At 44.8% G+C, this 21,263-nt stretch overlaps 1 protein-coding gene across 2 annotated transcripts in view; it reads right to left on the bottom strand.

Moving 5' to 3' along the window:
• Positions 1–447: 447 nt before the first annotated feature.
• MXI1 (MAX interactor 1, dimerization protein) overlaps positions 448–21,263 on the bottom strand; it is a 57,180-nt gene continuing 36,364 nt past the window's right edge. For both annotated transcript variants that reach the window (XM_027692046.1, XM_027692047.1), the window contains exons 4-6: positions 4,833–4,947; positions 3,526–3,697; positions 448–2,330 (exon numbers count right to left, since the gene is read on the bottom strand). In XM_027692046.1, coding sequence (XP_027547847.1) covers positions 2,167–2,330; positions 3,526–3,697; positions 4,833–4,947 — 451 coding nt within the window. In that variant the 3' untranslated portion in view covers positions 448–2,166. The remainder of the gene's footprint in view (positions 2,331–3,525; positions 3,698–4,832; positions 4,948–21,263) is intronic.

Genomic DNA, 21,263 nt, shown 5'->3' on the forward strand with positions numbered 1-21,263 from the left:
ACCCTTGGGATCCATTTGTTAACCTAGAGCTCAATTCTCTCTGTGGCAGACTCCTGCTCCTGACAGGTAATCTCCCAGAAGAACAACACATGGACCGAGCCACTGGATTACCTACACACAAGTGAAAACACATTTAACAACTGCAACCTGACACAGACTTGGTAAGCAAATTAATTCAAAAAACCCCAAACAGAACAGAAATCATTCACTACATTCATGGAAAGGTTATTTCTCTACTCAAGCATGTGTGTCGTACCTTTTACGGGGGATCACAAATTTTGGAAGAGAGTGGGGGAAACATCAGAATATTTAAACACAGGCAACTTATCACAGTGCAAAAGTCTACAGCAGACTCACTCAGGATCTTCTCACTGCAGGATCGAAGGGCACAAGAACAAACACTCGGCTAAAGGAATACAAATGACCAAGATGGAAGAACACAACTCATTTCAGATACAGAAATGTTTAATGGCGTTAAAGTGCTACTTTAATGGGGACCATATGCTAACATTTAAACACAATTCCACTGCACTGCTAAATATGGTTGTCTTTATTTTTTATTTTATTTTACTTCTTTTTGCCCAACCCTACCTAAAACAATAAAATAAAATCTAAAGGACTGAAATTAACAACCCATTCAAATCAGCAATAAGTTATGAATTTTATAAAGCATTTTTTCCTCTTTTTTTTTCTTAGTAATGAGGGGTAGTTAAATTACTTAAGGATATACAAAGTTTCAAACAATGCCATAGGTGAAGACTCTATTAAGGTTTTTAAAACTTGGAAAACAAAATAATCCTGGCCATTAAAAAGACAAAAAATAAAAAAGCAAAGCCCTCAAAGTGCAGGTTAGAATGCTTGTCTCGGAGAAAATTAGAAAACATTCGCTATAACAGCTCTTAACAGCACCTGCACAGATAGGATGGCAAGGCCCTTGGGAACAGGACGTGCAGTCAAAACGTTACATTAACATGAGAGACGTGCTGAGCTTAACTAGGTTAACTACTGGACTGGAACTTCAAAAGTCAGCAAAGGGAATGATTCTAAAAAGAAAACTGAAGAAACCCCCACCAAACCTGGCCTCTTCCAGCTAGCACAGCCTTCATCCATTGTGTGCATGGCAAAAAAAGCATCTTTGCATTTCATTGGGTCAAGTGCTTCATCAAAACAGAGATCTTTTCATGGCATAAATTCATATAAAAGACATCTAAGGTTTCATATGGACAAGCTCTAAAAAGACGCATCAGACTTGGGGTGTTTTCCCTCCCAACACATTTACAAATGTTTATCAAAAAATCGCTTCAAATAAAAAGGTCATAGTGGCTCAGTATCTGGGCATGACTTTCTGGTGTGTCACCTCTCGTGTGTGCTGGTTTCGCTCTGCCCTCAGCTGGCTGTGTATGAACACACATCTACTGGGAGACCTGCTGTCGGTGTCACAGCCCGAGGCACGACAGCCCACGATGTGCTGGTAGATTACAAGTGTGCACCTCCTGCTTTAGCCACGCATCAGAGGTACTCACTTTTTAAATGATGTCCAACAGAAAGCTGAGTTGAATGGTGTTCTCCCCTGAACATCTCTCTTTGCTGCCCCTCTCCCCCTGGGCACAGAATGAGACCTTAATCATTATCTTCACTGTTATTCCTAGGCTAAGCCTTCTTAGATTTCCTAGTACATTATGACAGCATTAGATTGTGATAAACTGTAGGATACAGTCCTTTTAGGACCACAAAAGCTCCTCAGAAGGGCCTAAATTAGGTTGTTCAACCTGAATGCAATGTAAGAAGTTTTGACATTTCTCAGATCTCATGACAGAAAGAGAGAGATGAGTCTCTAGTATCCTCTTTCAAACAAATAAATTCGAAGCAAAGTGTTTCATCACTAAGGTCTAGATCCAGGTCCCACAGAAACAAATGGATTTCACTGACTTCAAAGGGACTAGTGATTGGTCTAACTTTTTGCCAGCAGAAACTGGGATTGGTAACATGACCAAATGAACAAATATGGGTTTCTGGGGAGGCTTCCTTTACCAAAAAAGCTTTATATACAGGTCTCTCCAGGACTAGCTGTCAATATGTCATTTCTGAAAGAGGATACTGGTATCTCTGACCCAGTTAGATCACCCCAGTGAAATCATTTGCCCTGCACTGTTGTCTCACTTGGTTCTAGGAAGCAAACGAGAGCTTGACACTGGCGCTGGAGTAACCCTCGTCACTCCCAATACTCTGCAAGCTGCTGTGATCATCAATGTCACTGATGCTGGTTGTGCTGATATTGTCCACTTCTCCATGGGAGAACTCTGTGCTTTCAACATCCACTTCAATCTCTTCTGGAAAGGAAAATGAGAGAAATACACACAGGTGAGCACCACACACCCCACTGCTCCCTTCAAGCCAGAGAGCTGCTGGGACTCCCCCAGCACAGGGAATGAAGCAGCCATCTGGTAAAAAGACTTCCAATGTTCTCCCTGGAATGAAATGGGCTGTGGACATGATTTATAAAAAGGCTTGATACCAGACTGGAGCTTTTCACAGGGATTTGGCAAAGGGGCTTGACTCCTCCACATGCAGGCCACACTATGAGCATATGTGAGCCACCCCCAACACTGAACTTGTTCCACTACCTCTTTCTTTGTACCTCCATGACCCCAGTGTTGGAAAGAAGAAGAAATAGATAAAATCAAAGGCAACAGAGAAAATGAAGCATGAAGTTACCCCCAAACATGCTACTTGCTTGACATTATATTGCCAAAGCCAGGGCCACTCCTATAGGTATTGCAGTGCATTACCACGGGAATCGGGGTTACTCTCATAAATGCTGAGTGGACTTTGGAACAGACACCTTGTTTCTAAGAAAGACTTGAAAAACAAAGATCTAGTTAACTAGGTATCTTGGTTCCCATATTGTTTTGGAATTTTCCAAAGCATTTTTTTTTAAACTACAGACTCACACCCAAACTATACACCATTTTTGGGACTGTCAGTAAATATCAAACCATCTACTGTCCCTAATGTTCTCTCCACAGAAGAGATATTTTTAAAAAGACAGTTATCTCAATTCAGTTAGCCATTCAGATTATCTCAATTCATTTAGCCATTCAGATCATCTCTAGCCAGTTTTATCTGAGGAGATAAACTCTATGAGAAGCTTGGGGGAAAAAAGTTAAGGGGGAAGGTGTGTAAAGCATCCATTCCAGTGCCATTAATATCTTCTTACATTTTCCTCTTTGTGTTGCCAAGAGATTCAGTAGACCAAAAAGCACAATGGGTGTTTCAACTTATCCATCATTTTCAATGCCACAGAAGTCAGCTCAAGTTGACAGCAACAATTCCTCTAGACTTAGAACTCATGCAACAATACTAAACTCTCCATGTACATGTGTGTGTGTATGTGTGCATGTGTGTGAGCAACCTAAATATCAAATGCCATAAGAAGGGGGTAGCTGAGAGACCAGAAATGGATGAATCTCATGCTCTCACTCCATAGAGTCCTGGGGATTCCATGCTAGTTCAGCCAACACCCACCTCGCTCCGAGTCCGAGTGATCCGAGGAAATGGTAGATCCAATGCTGTCCATTCGTATTCGCTCTATCTCCTGAGGACCCTGTAGTTGTTCCAGTCTTCTCTTTAGGAATCTTTGTTCTCGTTCCAGGTTCTCAAGCTGGTGTTGGCTTCTCCTCTCAGCCTCTTCAAGTTTCTGACATGATCAAATATGACTGAATAATTAGTTTCATCCTTTTCCCCCTCCCTCCCACCTCCACTGCCCTCCCACCTGCCTTGCTTAGACCTTCCCAGGTCCCAGAAGGATTTAAGCTCCAAGCACAATGCCATCTCCCCACACTTTCCCACCTCTCAAGTCCTAATAAATCATAGCCATTAGTACAAAGAGTCTCTGAGGACTGAGCCTCTCCAGGGGAAACAACGTGAATTGCAGCAGTTTGTGGGTCATTCCACATGGGATCAGACACCTGCATTACCGCATCTGCCCACGAAGGGGCCTCAACTCCCTGAACCAAACGACTCCAGGGTTTGTTATGATCTGCTCCAACATAAAAACGTGCCCTGAGAGCTCTGTGTTCCTTACTGCATGGTTTAGTAGGATTTCTCAGAGACAGTTTTCTATTCAGTAAGTGATTTACATAACCTACTACAGATTTCTTTGATCACAGCTGGGAAATCTACCAGGGCACTGTTCTTTGTTTCCTACGACAAGCACATTGCATAAGGAGTCATTTCAGGCTAACTCTGTCCCTTTGGCAGCGCCTTTTCTCCTTCATCACCCATCTTCCCTCCCAATATCCTGACCTGCAACCAAGTATTTCAGCCTCTCCCAGATACTGACAATGCTGCATTTTCTTTTCACGTTTCACTTTGCCAAAAGTGAAGCCAGAAGAGCACTGGGCTGGCTGTCAGGTTCACACAAGAAGCTCCAGCAAGCCAACCCTGTCTCACACTCTTGTGGTTTGTGCTAATGCTTCGGCAGTGAAAACTCAGTAGCACACCATTAAAAATGGTAGCAGTCATTTAACAGTAGGTATGTTTTTCTTTAAACAGATGCAGCTGTCAACAAATGATTATAATACAGAACAACACCCCTGCTCTTTAAATCCATCATTTCTGTAGTTAACGGAGTTCATGATGGACTCTTCCAACAATGTGGAATTGTAGCAATGATAAGCAATTAACCAAGAGGGCAAGGTTTGCTTGCTCTTTTTTTTTAAATTTGTTTTTAAAAGGTGTTAGTCTCCTTCAACAGAGGGAGCAAGGGTGAGCGATTGAATTGCACTTCCCAAGAGCCCACGCTGAAAGCAGCTGGGAAAAGCAGCTCTTACCTTGATATGTGCTTTGGCTTTGTTGAGCAGCCCAAGCGTGGTGTGCCTGGTGCAGTCTGGTCCGAGCGGTATCAGAACTTTCAAGCGTTCTAGACACAGGCGGAGGTGAGCTCGGCTGCAAGGGGACAAGAGCAGGGTCAGAGCCATGCTTCCAGCAAGGGAATGCCATCTCCTTCTCTACTGCCCCACTGCAAGGCAGTTTTCATGTTTTCCTCTTTCCACATATCACAAGATTCCCCACCCCACAGCCACCAGGACAGACTGCCACTAAACTATTTACAGTTCAAACACCAGCTGCTCATCATTACTTGCATTATTGCTCACCTCTGACAGACACTGTTTATTTTCTTGCTGTCTGGACTGATAATCTGACTCATCTGGATGAACTTTGTGCAGGGGCAAAGGCACACAGGCAACCAGTACAAGTACCTCATGGGTTTCCTCTCTCTGAGCAATCTGCTGTCAGTTTTGCTGAGAAGGACTTTTGCAAAAGTGGTTTTGAATGACTGCTACCCCCTGCACACTTGTTCATTGCTGGCTTGGGGACATATGCTAATTTTAACACTGATCTAAACTCATCTAAACACTGGTTTTTTTGCATAAAATTAAGATCATCAGTGAGAAAAATGGTCAGCTCAAAACACTGAAACAATCCCTGCTGGCATTTAAAAGAGCTAGAGAGATAGTACTTCCCAAGAACCGCACTCTTATTCCTTCCTGGGCCCAGAACTGAAATGCTGCTGGGGGTGCAATGTTGGTGGGAATGAGAGAACCCAAGACCTTGCCCTGGGCAGTCTTCTGACCTTGACTCACATCTACAAAGACAGGTTCCAGCATGACAGTGTCGCTGGTGATATGAGCCATTTCCTGAAGAATACGGCAACACGTTCTGGGGAAAACGGTTCAAGAAGCAGTGGCAAAGCACATCATCCATGGGCTGCACGGGAAAACTGTTCCTGCTGTCTCCTCTTCTGTATAACGTATGCAGGAATGAACAGCAGATTTATGGAAAACTATCGAGTGTGTGTTGCCTTTTTCCCCTCTCTCTCTCTTTCCCAGACATTAATGATTTATGTCCAAAGTTGTCATCCCAATCAATAACACAATGACATCAGCTTTACCATTCACATGCAAGAAACACCAGTGCAAAAGAGTCCTGAAAGCCTATCCCAGTGCCTGCTCATGCACAAAGAAACCGAATCTTAGCCTGATCCATCTCAATGCAGGGGAAGAAAAAAAAAAAGAAAGAAGAAAAAGAGCATGGACAGTTCATTTCCATTTGTTTTTCAAATGCACTATTGCGCCCAGTTTGAAAGGGGTGGGGGAGAGGAGTCTGTAATCAGGCAATTATGTCAGTGACAAGCAAGGATGATTAAGGGTGGAAGGGTCAGGGGTTTTAATGATGAACTGTCAGTGCAGGGGAGTGTTCACTGGCCGTGCTGTAGCTGTGAGCTCCTCACGGTTTCTACTATAAATCTCTTTAGGAAGGGTCCATCATTCTGTCTCAATAACAGTCACAGGACTGCATATGACCAGCAAGGGCCTTGAAGAACACGTGTTTTCCATTAAACATTAACAAACGGAGAGGTGGGGAAAGGGAAATCATAATCCAAAAAATCAAACTGAAAAACCAGTAATCACATCAATCTCATCTTTTACTTCTCAGCTTGCTCTAGGGCAAACCCCACTGTCATTAAACCCATATGACTGACATGGGGGGATTTTTTCTACCTGGAAGCTGATTTTCAAGGTAGAGCTTGATAAGGAGTTGTGTGCACCCACTACAAGTGTTTGCCCTATGTCCCATGATGACCATAGGGCAAGCAATGAAAAAGCATTGCTGGTTCACACTGGCACTATAGTTCATGTCACCCCTGGACACTGACTTCTTGCAACTAGAGAAAGGAAGAGGAGCAGGATCTTGTGGTCAAAGACATTCTGGGTTTTGAACTCATTTTTGGATATGACACAGACTTCCTGAACGTCCACAGAGGCCAGTCACAGAGTCAGAGCTGTCAGAGCACAGCCACCAAGCTGCAGCACAGAGCAGCACGTGTCTCTTCACTGCACAAGTATGAGCTCCAGCCACACACTCCACCTATGGATCAGCCCAAGTCAAAAACACAGCTCAAACAGAGCTCAAAATGTGTGCACAGATCTGGAGGCTTCACCTAAGAAGGGACTGCTATACAGCACCTGCTACAGGTAGGGACCACAGACACCCCCTGCCCTACTGGGCAAGGGCAGCTCCCAGCCCACAGTGAAAAGCGAATTATCTGTGTAACAGAAAACTAACAGCTTGGGGAATCAAAATCTAACCAGTGGCAAAGGTATCACAGTCCACTCCTGAATTCAGAGAGAAATGGACAACACATCTATAGCCTGAGCTTTGGGCAGAGTCTCAGCATTGGAGGTTTTACCAGGAATGAGGAAGGTGCTACACCAGGAACTGCAATTCCTGGAACCAGTGATCAGCTTCGGGCAGGAGCAAGCACTGGCTGGATTGCTGAGAGAGTGATTAAAAGTATGGCACTGACCTGCCACGTCAAAGGCTGGGTTATCTGCAGACTCAACGAGATCAACCATGTTAAGCACATGAAAGTTATATGCAAAGGTCCAGCCATGTAATAAAACCCTGGACACTTGAAACATTTCCCATTGTGCTCCAGGACCATGGTGGATTGAAGACAGTTACTGCTCTCTGACAAGGCCCCGACAAGGGCAGACAGAGGGCAAAGCAGTCAGAGGGTCTTTCTCATGAGGACACTGGAAAAGCTGGCAGGGTTACTTCCCCAGCACTTGTGGCCCCAAAGGGGGCGCCCAGAAGATTGGTCCAAGCTCACACAGATGGTTTACAGAGAAGCCACTTCTGACAGTGGCTCTGTTGGCCAGCTGTCAAAGGCTGTGTGGCCTGCAGCAGTGGTGATGGCCTCTGCCGGCACACCAGGCATCAGGAGGGGACACCTGCCCGCGACACTGGGAGTGGTGTGAGCTGATAAGCTCATGATGGCACACAGCACAGCTTGGGCTGCAAGCACACTGCAGGGGCAGGTGGTGCTGGCTGAGCCGAGGAAGTTTTGTAAGAGGTTTGACCAAAGCAATTACTTCTGTGCTGGATTTTCCCCGTTGTGCACTCAGAGCTGAGCCACACTGAGTTGTGACACCACTGCGAATGTGACTGCATTCACGTCTCTAACCCCAGCCTAACCGAGGGCAATGTGCAGGCCTTTCCACTGCCATAGAGCAGCAGGCCAGGCAGGGACTGCCAGGCCCTGCAGCCCCAGCAGCCACCTCTCACTGCTGGGAATGACACTGGCAGAACTACCCAGGAGCTGCCTGGCCTGGTGTAGCTGGGATAGGGAAGAGCAACCAAGCCCACAAATTGTCCTGGCACATGAGCGTGTTGCTTTCCTTTAGAGACCAAACTGAACAGCTTTCCCAGCTCTCTCCCCTCCCAAACTGTTCAATACCTTTCTTACCCTTTTATTTTTAAAATCTAACCTCATCACAGTCCCTGGCCTCTCTCAACTTCCAACAGCCCCAGTGGACCAGGATGGGTTCTTAAACCACAGAGCACACGCTGGCAGGCCTGATGCACTGATGGGTGCATCAGAAATAAAACTCCAGAGTCCAGAGAGGTGATGGAGTCACTGTCCCTGCAGGTATTCAAGAAACAACCGGACATGGCACTGAGGGATATGGTCTGGTTGACAAGGTGCTGATCGGTCAAAGGCTGAACTCAATGATCTTGAAGGTCTTTTCCAACCTAAATGATTTTGTGATTCTGTGAAAACCATCACAGAAGACTTAGCTAAAAGACCATTTCAGAGAGAAAGCAACCACAAATCCATCACCTTTCTTATCAAGTCCTGGAGTTGTACCTTGGCAGCTATAATTCTACTGGTCAGGCCACAATACGAGGGTCTTTTCCCCTTGTTTACCTGGACTCTGTTGCAACATTGCTTTGACAACGCTGTGGACTCTTGTATTCAAAGAAAATACCAGCATTGTGCAGGCTCCAGACAGAGCCAGACGGCCTTCCATGTAAACCACTGGATTATGCCAATATTTGACGCATCTGCCAATATCTGGAAAAACAAGTCTAAATGCCCATATTGTTATATAACAGAGAAACAACGTGGGTTTGGTGCGAAGGGCTGCTGCCTCTTGCTGCCTTGATCCTGAGGAAGACAGAGGATGACAGAAGGAGAATTCCAGTTTCAGTGGAGGCTGAAGCCTTTGCATGTTAGCTGCAGGGAGACAGGAGAAGCTGGAGCCCTTTCTGCTGCCTAAGTGGCCTTGGAAAAAAACAGGCTCTCAGAGCAGCATCCTAAGCACATCGCAGCTGCTGGATGTGCTTAAGAAGAAATCCATGAAGGATTTGAAAGGAGGGGGCCCTCCATTTTCCCAAGGGATCAGCCTAGTGCCCCCTTTCTGCTCATCTTGATGAGGGGGAAGGTTCCCGTTATAGATTCCCATGTGGGGAATCAGGATGGCCAGAAAAGGAGCAAAGCACCTGAGAGGCTTCAGAAAAACCAGAGCCTAACATAAGCCCTGTCCCAAAGAACTGAGGATCAACTTTTATCCTATTCCACCTGGCCACTCTGGCTGGGACAGAGTCCCGTCTGCTGCTTCTGCTTCCTCCCCTGTACAGGGCCAGGAGGAGCCTAGAAGCAAATTCCTCCGGGATGTGGAGGGCAAACAGAGTGAGGATGCCTTCTCTTCTCTGCCAGGAGCTGCAATGGGCCAGGAGACTGAAGCAGAAGAGGGATGAGTGAGCTCAGCAGCCCCACAACCCTGTCAGTGGACCCACAAGCTACAGATGGCTGCATATCGAGGAAGGGGGTTCTAGACCCTGAAATAGCAGCCCCACTGCTGCCCACTGGGCACCTGCTGTTCTCCCCACTTTCCCTTTGTGCCTGTTCAACAGCTTTTGACTGTATTTGGACTATCTATTTCTACCCCCCAGATCCTCTCCAAGCCTGGGCATCCAGGCCCTCCATCCTGAGCCTCCATCAGAGAGGAGCTTGGCTCCTGCTCTGTGCAGCCCTCCCTTGCACTTGGCTCTGCCTGGCTGCAGAGGGCTGTAATTTCACAGCTTGCTCTCCTCTCCAGTTCCCAATGACATCACCCACTCTGATTATATAAAGCACAGGGAGGAAGCCTTTATTTATGCGTGCTTTTTGCTCATAGCTTCAGCTGTCTCACTGTACAACACACACGCAAATCCCAATGCAGGAACTGGGCTCTCTTGCCTGAATCAAAACTGCAGTGCAGAAAAAGATGTGGGTGCAAAAAAAAATTCCCCATTTCCTTCCCCCACACCTCTGAGCACATTTTTGAGGAGTTTGGGCAGGAATCAACCTACCCCAGCACTCTGCACCACAGCAAGCTGGGCACAAAGCCACCAGCTTCTTCCCTGCTGGGAAGTCCCCAGAGAGCTGAGGGGCCTGTGGTGGCAGCTACAAGCCTTGTGTCTGCTGGTCACAAAGTGGCTACACAGGGGCTAGAAAGCTACCCACTTTCAATGCCCAAGGGGCTTCCTGCAAGGGCTAGCCCAGGGCTGTAAGGTCACTAGCAGTTTCCCTCCCTGGGCCCTGGTGGGCTCAGCCAAACCTCTGTGCACCCCCTGACAAGCACCTCTCACCACCCCGTCCATCCTCCTCTGGGGAATGTTGCAGAAATGGCTGCAGGCACGGCCATCAGAGAGTCATCCCTGAATGTTGACATCCCTGGAAATACAGCAGCTTCTTTGCTAGAACAGGTTTGGGATTTGTGTAGGGTTGTTTTCCAGGTTCCACCACGGGCAGAAGCGATGGAAACTGAGAAAAGAAACTTTCTGTGCTGAGGAGTCAGTGAAACACGCGCACGCTCAGCTCCGAAGCAGCAGGTTTACCAGACTCAGCACTATCCCCCAGTCAGACACTGCTGAGAGACTTTGCTGAATCAAGGCCTGAACATCTGCAAAACACACACACGCACAGACACACACCACACTCTCTTCCCATCTTTAAAAGATCAAGCCTCCCTCCCAGCAGGAAATGACCAACTCGCCTCCAGTGGCCGTTCAAAATGCTGAATTCCTAATTTTGTATGTTGAAAGAAGGGAGCATCTGAGGGAAAAGAAAAACATTTCCCAGATATTTTTGTACTATGCCTGCAGGTCTATAGGGCTTGAATTCAACAGTGGATTTAAGCATGTGCTCAACATTAGGAATATGCTCAAGTTCCACTGAGGCTAAATCAGACACTTGATCTCTGAGAGATGTTAAAAAACCAGAACCAAACCAAAAAGAAGCATCAAAAGAACCAGCAGAAGGAAGACCCTAACATGGAAAAGGACACTATCATCCTTTTCCTCTTCCCTCTATGCCTTTTAAAAGTCGAATCTAATTTAACCCTGAAATCAGAAACCACCAACTTTATTTGGATTTCAGAGCTAACAGACTGCCTAGAAAATTCAGGAGGGATCACTGGTTAAAGAAAGCAATTCCTGGAGAAACACATGTGACCCCACATCAATAATTCACTAGACGAGAATGATTTTGAGATAAAAGTAATGAGAAACACATGCAAAAACCACAGGGCAGGGAAAACGGGGAAAATATGGTTTCCTTCTAAAAGCAATTCACAGGTCAGAGGCTGCTTATCTCCAACAGCCTTGATGCTTTTTCCTTACTCTTGTCTGACCCCCAGCCCAGCCCTCTCTGCGAGGTACGTGATCCCTGCTTTACTGAATGCTTGTCTTCGGCGAAGGAAGAGGTTTTGCCAAGTACCTGGAGAGGACTGGAGGCAGCCGGGCACAGGGGCAGAGCCCACGCTGCCTCTGCTGCAGCTCCTTACGCAACTGCTGAGCCCTCGAGCCGCGCACAGCCAGGCTGCGGTGGCACCTGGCCAGCCTGCAATAAACACACTCACACCCGCTCACCCCAGTTCCACAGCACACCAGAGACCAGACACATGTGTCAGAAGGAAATCTAGCTCAGAAATGCACAGGTAAAAGTTAATATTCTCCACCTGAGCTGTGAAATCATTCAGAACAAGCCTGGCTTTCTGATTTTAAATCAGGTCTCCTCTCACGATTGTTTTCCTGCGTTTGCTCCCAGGTGAAGAAGGTACTTGTTCATCTGACTCTTTGTTTCCAGTCAATTTCTACCAATGGGTTCCTGGCATATAGGAGTATTTGTATTCCAAATGCTAATAAAATCTACCATGAAAAAGTAAGTGAAAAAAAATACTTTAGATGTTTACATTTTTAAACGTAAAGATCTAACATTTAAAATAAACAAAGAAATGAAAATTTAGAACCAACAATAAAAAGACTTGATAATGTTTTATAAACAGGAATTTAAAGGAACAAAAAAGTTCTGTGGGCAACATTTTCAGCCTGATCTTAACCATACCAGATCTGTCTGCAAAAGTTAGAGATGAACAGGCACTCAACTGTATTCTCAAATCAAGGGCAAGTGAAAACCAAACCACAAATGAGATCTATGATTAAAAAACTGTAAGAACAATAATAGTAATAAAAAAACCCCAACCCCAAGGCAATGCAGTTTTTCAAAGTCACACCAATCAACACACCCCTGCCTGGTGACAAGCTATGTACTAGGGAGATAAGGGGTGGCACAGCGCATAAGAAATCAGCATCATGATTCAAGCCCATAAGTGGAAACAAAATACAAACAGCAATGTACTGATGCACTCCCCAATAGCTGCCTTTTGTCGAAAGGCCACCTCAGTCACAGAACCCAAACAAAGTACAACGGGAAAGGGACCATCTTAACAAACAACTCAGAAAAAAATGGCCGGTTTTGCAGTACACAAACACTTCTCCACATCTGCAAGAGATGCTGCAAAACCTTGAGGTAAGCATAAAGCAAGGGTTTTACCCTACAATACACTGCCCACACTCTCCATTGTACACTGTGAAAGAGGCCATCCGACAAACCCTGCCCTGACTGTCCCCAAGCCCTGTGTGGCCTTCCACTGCAGCGTGAGCATACGGCCAAGTGCACCCCATGGACATGCAGAAATTACTTCTACCCCCAACTCTTCTAGATGGGAATACTCTTCACTGATGTCAACTTTGGAAGAGCTTCAGGCACTTGGCAAAGGGAAGCTGCAAGACCAACAAACCTTGTGCCAAGTGGTGTGTTGCCACCACTGATTTGTTCCAGTTTGGGTCTTTCTAGCCCACTGCTGCAGTATGGAGGGAGATGTGCTCTCTCCTTCTCTTCCTGTATCATACAACTATCAAAATCTCTTCCTTTCCTGAGATACTTCTAGGTATAAAGTTGAGTATTATTGAGAGGGTTCTCCTAATTGTTACAATTCTGAAGGTAAATGAATTACTTTAAGGTTTTCCAAAATCAAAGAAGCAAAAGAGAGGGACAGAGGGAGGGGAAATCAGACAGCCCCCAATCCTTTGGTGAAATATGGGGGATCTGTCTGCAAGATTTGGATTTCCTGCAGGACAGGTGTCTCCCGGGCTGCAATATGGAGGAGCAATAGACAATTTTAGCTATATCTCCCAGTGGCTGATAAGTCTGTCCACACTGTGCAGACATTAAGTGTAAATCATGTTGTTTAATGAGTGCAGGGGTTGGCCTATAAACACCTTGAGTTATGTGGACACATGAGAGAGCTTCCACTTCCAGGATTCAAGGTCACAGCACTGTAGACATGGCTGTGAACAGAACACTTCTGAAAACTCAGGAATCCCCCTCTCATCTCAGAGGCCACTTCAGGGAGTAGGATTGCTCTCATCTCACACTGAGTTTCTATTACCTTTCCTTTCACTCTCTTCTCTGACCAGCACTGTTTGCTCTGCTAACACCAGCTGTCATCCTTCAGCCTCTCCACATTTTTGTTTCTGTCCCCTTCTCTGACAGTCTCCTGGATTGGAAACTCATTGGAACAAGAATACAGTTGCCAATGCACAGAAATTGAAACAGGATCTCGTAACTGCACTAAATCAAGCAGATCCCAAACAATTACACTAAAGCAACACTGTGATTCTGAAGTTGCAGTGATATATCTGGGGCTAATTTTATTCACATAATAACTTCTGGGCCTTTGGGTGCTATTTGTTGCACATCTTGATGTTTTCCTCTTTGAACTAGAGAGATAGAAGATGGAAGCTTCATTTAAATGAATAATAAAAAAAAAAAAGAAAAAGAAGAGACAACTGTAATCCCATGACTTCCAAAACTAGGATGCTTAAAGGAATGGCAAATAATTTTGAATACTGATGCTCACAGTAATAAAAATTATACCATTTTGGAAGGTGCCTCCTGCAGAATGAACTCACAGCTGTTCAGTAATATGACTGCTCATCCTTTTGTAACCCCTTTGATCTTCAGAGGCACCAATGAGACAGGCTGCTTCTACTTGGCAGAAAAAGATCAAAACCAGCCTGGGCTTCACAATGAAAAGGTGATGAGAGCACCATAGGTGGCCATCTGCCCAGCAGAGGAATGGAGTCAATCAATGCCTGGCATTTTCTCTCACCCCTTCATTTTCATACAGATCTAGCACCAACCTCTGGGTCCGTTCATCAGATCCTCCTCTCTCCTCCCAGCTCCTCTATGCTGTTCTTTGAAAGCAATTTGGGCAGGTGTTAAGAGATGTCAAATAACAACAGATGCTCTGGAGCAGATTCCCCCCTAAATTTATATATTCAGGATCTACTATTATTGATCTTGGCCATTAGTAATAAAGTATTTCAATCCCTGGTGAATATAATGAACTGTACTTTACTGTAGCACAAAACACGATGTTACCAGCTAAACCCCTTTTAGGCTGAGCTGGGCTTACAACAACACACTAAAACTCACTGCCATCACAGGCCACAAATGCTCTACATCACATTCTCCTTCTGAGTTAAAAACACAGTCCAGCTGCTGCTGCTCTGGTTACATCCAGGCAACTCTTGCACAAGATCATTTGCCACCAACTTTTCAATTGCAGTCACTGCTGACCACAGAGGTATTGCAGTTTCCTGCCCTGGCAGTAAGATACGGTTACAATCCCGCATTTGACTATCAGGGAACATGCAAAGTAAGCTGTAAACATCAACATGCAACCCAGGCTGGTTAATTATAAAGCCTTGTCCAATAAAAACTCCATCTTTGTTAAAAGGTGGTTAAAAATAGACCTGATCTTTAAATAGCCAACAGTGTCCTGTGCCCTTGTTCTCACTAATACCATTGTAATTATCCTTCTAGGGATACACAGTGTGCTCACAGCCTCCAAGTCAGTGCAGTGTTCTCCTCCATGCTGACAACATGCCTGCAAAGCAGCTGTGCCATTCATCAGAAACCTGCCTGGTTGCAGAGGAGGCAGTAACCTGCTTTGCTGCGACCTATGGATTTTCAGCTTTACTGCTAGAATTAGGTCACCAGCAAAGATAGCCAAGATTTTCCAAACTTGCCAGCTACTCTTGATTATTCTGCTCAGAGGTTTCCTGGCTAAGCACCATGCCTTTGAAATGAGGAGGTATTTCGGGCTCCTGCAAGGCTTCTGCAGTCAGACACTGAGAAGCAGGGATGCTCTCACTCCATAATCCATAATGGCCTCTAAAACTGCCAGGCAATGGGAAGAGCTCTCCAGATCTACTACCATCAAGTCTTTGCAGTCTCTCCAGAAGAAATCAAAGATGGGGTACACCACGAAACAGAAATTAGCAGGGATCTGCAGAGACCCTTGAAGGCCATGGGCCTGCACTGAGACTGGCAGAACTTAAGGTAGCACACAGCTTCCCAACAGGCAGCTGGAGAGTACCCATGGACTGGTCTCCTGCCTACAGCAGAAAAACTACCCATGGCCCACAGGCTGTCAGAGTAACAAAAGCACTGACAGTACCTCAAAGCCTCTTCATAATACTGCTGAAAGAGACCTTGGACTTTGGTGCCTGCTGAATATAGTCAGGTTTTTAATTGGTTCCTCCATTAACCAGCTGAAAGAAGCAAGCATTTGCTTTATAGGGTAGACATTTGTATATTGGTGAAAGAGTAAAGGATGCTACCAACTTGTTGTTATTTGGGAAAACGTATTTCCTGTTTTCAAAATAATGAGTGGGAAATTTGTCAATATTAAGAACAGATTCTGATCTGGTACTAAAAGTTATTTTTGTCATTAACTTTGTAATTAATTAATTAATTATTAATTAATAACATTAATTTTGTCATTAATTAATTTTTAAAATTACACATATAAGCTATTGCTACTAAAGGTATTTTTACTATTCATTAAGATAGACAGAATTTTTTCATCCCATACATCTATTTTTTGAAGCTATATTCCAGTTGCCTCACCTCAAGGAAGAAAATTCCTAATGAAAATATATTCTAAGAATGTGACCATTTGGCATACTTGTTTACACAAAATATTTTATGCCAGAAGGAAAGCATGTGCTCTTCATCTAATATCTCTTCACACTGTCAGAAATATTTAAGGAGTCATCAAATACCTACTGTACCTTTCAGGTATAGAGGGCATGCATCTGGAACAGAGGAAGCAGTGCATGTAATTTCACCTTGTAAAATTATTTCAAATTTAACCTCAAACTTTCCAGGGAAAATGAATTACCAGCCAAGGTCACTATTAGATGTATGATCAGAAAAAAAGCACTAGGAAGGAGAACTTAAAGAGAAACTAGCACTATTTTTCCTACTGGATATGGATTTTTGCACGCAAATACTGTATTTCAAAAGTCTAGGAGTTAGCTAGCATTAAATGACAAATGGTTTTAACTCAAGTTAAATGTTAAAACTCGATGTTACTCAGCAGGGGAACCTGAACAGAGAAGCACAGCTCCCAGCACACTGACAGCAGGTGAGTCACGTCCTGATCTCAGTCATACAGAGGTACCAGGAAAGAAGAGTTTTGGAAAGGAGGCACCAGAGAGTGTGAAAACACACCTTGCCTCTGCTTGGCTGCTGTGATGTGCTAATAACAAACTCATTCTCAATACAGTTCTTCCAAAGAGGAGCAGAGTTTATCACCTAGAAAATTAAAACAATGTCAAAATCGGGGGAAGAAAACAACATGAACCCCCTGCCTTGCCCTTTCCCTTGAACAACCCTTGACACCTTCCTCACATTTTCTTTATCTCCTCTGGGCATGTGTGAAGGCCAAGAAATGCAAGACTGCTCAAACCTCACGCAAGGAAAAAACATGAAGCTGGCCACTTGGAAATAATTTCCTTCTGCAGCAAGCAAGACAAAATGTATCTGTAACACATGAAAACTGCTCAATTTTTTTCAGCTCAACTACAACACTCCCGGTGCTTCCAGTAGGGCTCAAAAAGTCATTATATATTAGCACAGGACATTCTACCTAGTGAACTCTTGATCAGCTGGGGAAGACCATTATGACCCCTGTCTGGGTCTTCAATGCCAAAAATGGATACAAATTTAATTCTCCCAAACCAAGAACAGCTGTAGTTGAGTAAACTAACAATTGTGGGAGGATTAACTGCCTTACCCTGCTGACCCTGATGTATTCGCCCAGCAGAAAAAGGGCTGGGATCCCACCTGGGAACAAACCAGACACTGACAGGTTCATGGCTTTCTTTGGAAAGAAAAATAATTTAAAAAGACAAAGAAAATGAAAAAGAGAGAGAAACTGGAACACCTAGGCCTCTGGTTTGGTAGAAACTGGCTTCCATTTGCTCAGCTATCAGAACAGTATTACGAAAATAACCACATGTACTTACAGAAGTACCTGTAGAGGCACTGCTTTATAATCACAATCACATTCTCCTTCCTTGCTTTTTTGTAGTGCTTATGTTATTCTCAGGGCCTCATGAATGTAGGCAAGATTAACTACTGCTTCACAGCCAGGTACTTCCTGCGTAGTATCCCATCCTGGGATCACTCCTTGTTGGTTTCAAAAATCACTGGTGTTAGGAATAATAATAAATAAAAAAAACCCAAGAAAAACAACAAAAAAGGTAATTTTCTCCAGAAATTATCCAACCTGGGGAGAGGCTGTGGTAGGTTTCCTCATCAGGAGAGCCAAACAGCAAACCAGAGCACAGGCTTCCTGACTTTCCTAGTGCTGAGCTAGCAGGTTTGCATGCACTTTCAGGAAGGGTGAAGCAGCAACTAACTGGAGATGACATTTCATATCCCTCCACCAGCAGGAAAGGGTTATGCAGCAGGCAAGACCTTTAAGTGAGAGTCGGGAGACTTGTCCGCAGACAGCTTGCACGACCCCAGGTAAATCCCTCGAGGAACTGAAGCACACACTGCTCATCCACAAAATGGAGCTAATCCTAATTCCTTCATGGAGTACAGCACAGCTAAACCTACTCTTTGTTTTCAGGCGCTCACGGAGCTCAGCAGTGACACTGGTATGTGAAGTGCCAAGACAAGGACTCCTTGGGAAGCCAATTCATCATTCAGCTTTCTCTGGTAGTTAATAAGGCCCAGAGTACAAGATGGCCACATTCCTCAAAAGGGATCAATAACTCCTCACTGAACCCCCCTCACCATATATGCTGCAAAAGCTATCTGAGGTCTTCTCCGACCTCTGTCCCAAGAAATTCTCAAGATGGAATTTCGAAGGAGTTTAGTCAGAATCAGGAAGACAAGATGAAGGCTGTATTGTTGACTCTGTAATCGAGCAGTCATAAAACTTTTTGTTTCTTTAAAACCTTTAGTTTCTGATGTCCTACTGTTAATCCCATGTGGCCAAAAGATTATGGTTTAGGCCCCATAAAAAAAAATACACCACAGTAGCTCAGACATCACATGATTTACAAAAGCAAACAAACACCTACATAGGGTGCTTCCTTTTCTTTCTGTTTTTTAAATACACAGGTTACACTGGCTCATACACTGGTCTTATGTGGGGGATAGAAAACACTTAACCCTAGGTGCTGGGATTCAAGAGTCATAGAATATCACCAGAATTGCAGGGGAGAGTCCATGAGCTGGCAAGATTAATCATATTTTTCACTTCAAATAACAGAACAATTTTTTTTCAAAAAGCTCCTTTAAAACAAAAAAATAAAAAAAGCCTTTAAGAAACTCAAGCAATTTGCTTTCTCTGGAGGCAGCACTGTCTGCACAGACCTGAGAGCCAACCTGGAGGGCTTATGGAAGTCCCCTACATACCACAGTTTCCATTCTGACTACTGCTAACCACTGTCTACTGCTAACCACTTACAATGTGCCCAACCCACAGTACAACCCCCTTCCCACTCTTCTCTTTCCCACCTTATGCATTTTTGTCAGCCATCACTAAGAAAAAAAACACAACCCTAAGAAACTCCAAGAGACACTTATGACTCCAAAGGGCCTTCACACATTTTCCTGAAGTATTTGACACTAGATATAAGATTCCTCTTCTTCTCTCCGTTTGCAATCCCTTCCCTGAAATGCATCTCCATATGTGCTTTTTCCAGTGAACACCAAGCCTGTAAGCTGCTTTTCCAAGCCAAGAAAAGTTTAAAAGAGGTCACACCACAGAGAACAGACTGCGCATTTCCTAAGAGGGTCATATTACGTAGAATATCCACTGGAGACAAAGTGTTCCCATCCGGTTTCCCACTTCTTTTGGCATCAATATTGCTCTTCGGGTTAGGTGAAGTGGCAAACACATGCATTGGGAAAAGGAAAGATGAATGTTTTCTGTTCCCCCCATTTTGCCTATCTCAGCCAGAATTCCTCAGAGTACTTCTAGGGTCTAACAGAGTGATTCTTCCTATGAAAGTTGACTACTATATTCAGCATTTGGGACTCCTCCCTATACACTCACAGAGGTACTCAACTTTGGACAGCTTTTGTTCTTCCCTAAAACAATGCTGAAATAATTTTCTTCCAAGGGAGACATTAGAAAAAAGTTTTTAGCTTTAAATACAGTTAATTAGAGCAACAGGTTGCACTGCTTCCCTGGGCAATCCTGCTGTCAAATGCTTTTAAGGCCACGCGAGATCGGCATCTGCCAGGAAAGCTTTAGAGCTTATCCTGCCTTGGGGTGAGGGGACAGACCAAACGATTGCTGCCGTCCCCTCCCAGCCCCATTTCTGACAGCTTCAGAAAACTTCAGAGACCACAGAAGTCTGAAGAACACAGTTTCTTGCCCTCCTTTAGGCACAGGGCCCAAGCCAGCTGCAGGGGCCGTGTGCCGAGTCTCTGGAAAGTGAAGGGGAATTTTGCCTCTCTGAGCTTCAACCTGGGTGACAGAGCAGATCTGCTCCAGAGTGGCAGCTGCAGCTGGCAAAGGGCAGTAATGCCACGCGTGTGGGAGCAGGTGGGCAAAGGGAAAGGGAGGATCTTAAGGCATCTGCAAGGCACTGTTTCCATTAGCAGAGCGAGGCAGTTCCCTGCCGTGTGTGTTGGCAAGGAAAGGACAGGAGCAAAGCAAACAACAGGAGGAGCTGCAGGGAAGAGGAACCCCCACCCCAAACTGCTGAAACCAGTTACAACCCAGCAAGCCTCTCTGTGTGCAGTTATGCAGCTGCAAACTTGAAAAAAAGAGCAGGCAGCTCCGAGGAGCACCAGGATCCACTCTTATGAGAAACACTGGAAACAGAGATCAAAGGGAAGCACCAAGCTGTATACACAGCTGGGGCTGTCTTCCCCTGTTAAAAAGAGACGGGCACATAGATTTCAACTGCAAGCTCTCTGTGTGCTCGCACGTAACTCTGCATCTGTGCAAACGCGTGTACTCACCCCACATTTGGCCTCTTGACGTTACCAGAGTGTAGCTGATGGATGGTATTTTCCAAACTGTATGGAAGATTCCCATACAGCTGGGCAAAATCTGACTGGGCAACCCACAACTTAACCCACACTGGGGAACAAGGCCAAATAGGTGGAAATAAAAGACATGGGAGATACAAAGCATCGCCTTTTTTAGCCTCAGATTTTTACAATAAACCTGCTACACTGCTCCTTCTTTTAGAATAACTCATTTGAACAATTTCACTGAGTTTCCAGAAAGAGCAGAACAATTCTCATCTAAGGGCTGGGCTTTGGCCTTGTAGAATTACAATAAATTACCCCAAATGTTCAACAGGTTGTGTCTTTAAGTAGCACTGTGAAGTCCCTCCTGAGACAAAAATGTAAAGGACACATCCTCCAGAACTTCCAGGAAGAGCTGGAGCAATCTGTCCTGCACAGTCCAGTTCTGAGAGGAAAGAGCAGAGGAACACACTGTGGTCATACACAGAAATGCTGGCAGCTGCCTGTTCTCAGGTCCTGGAACACTCTTGGCTGACCAGGCTCTTCTTCAAGACTAGGGACAGCCATGGTGAGCTCCTCAGGGCTGATCTCACCTCTGAACCTTCCTGGTCTATTCCTTTTCTCTCCTAGACTGCTCACAGGGAGATCTAATCTCACACAAATAAGCAGAAAAATCAGGTCTGGATTAGCTTCCTTTTCCTTTCCACATATCTCCTCTGACGGTTGTGTGGCT

This window comes from Neopelma chrysocephalum, unplaced genomic scaffold (assembly GCF_003984885.1).
Source record: "Neopelma chrysocephalum unplaced genomic scaffold, ASM398488v2 Primary Assembly neopelma1_85, whole genome shotgun sequence".
NCBI classification, from domain to species: domain Eukaryota; kingdom Metazoa; phylum Chordata; class Aves; order Passeriformes; family Pipridae; genus Neopelma; species Neopelma chrysocephalum.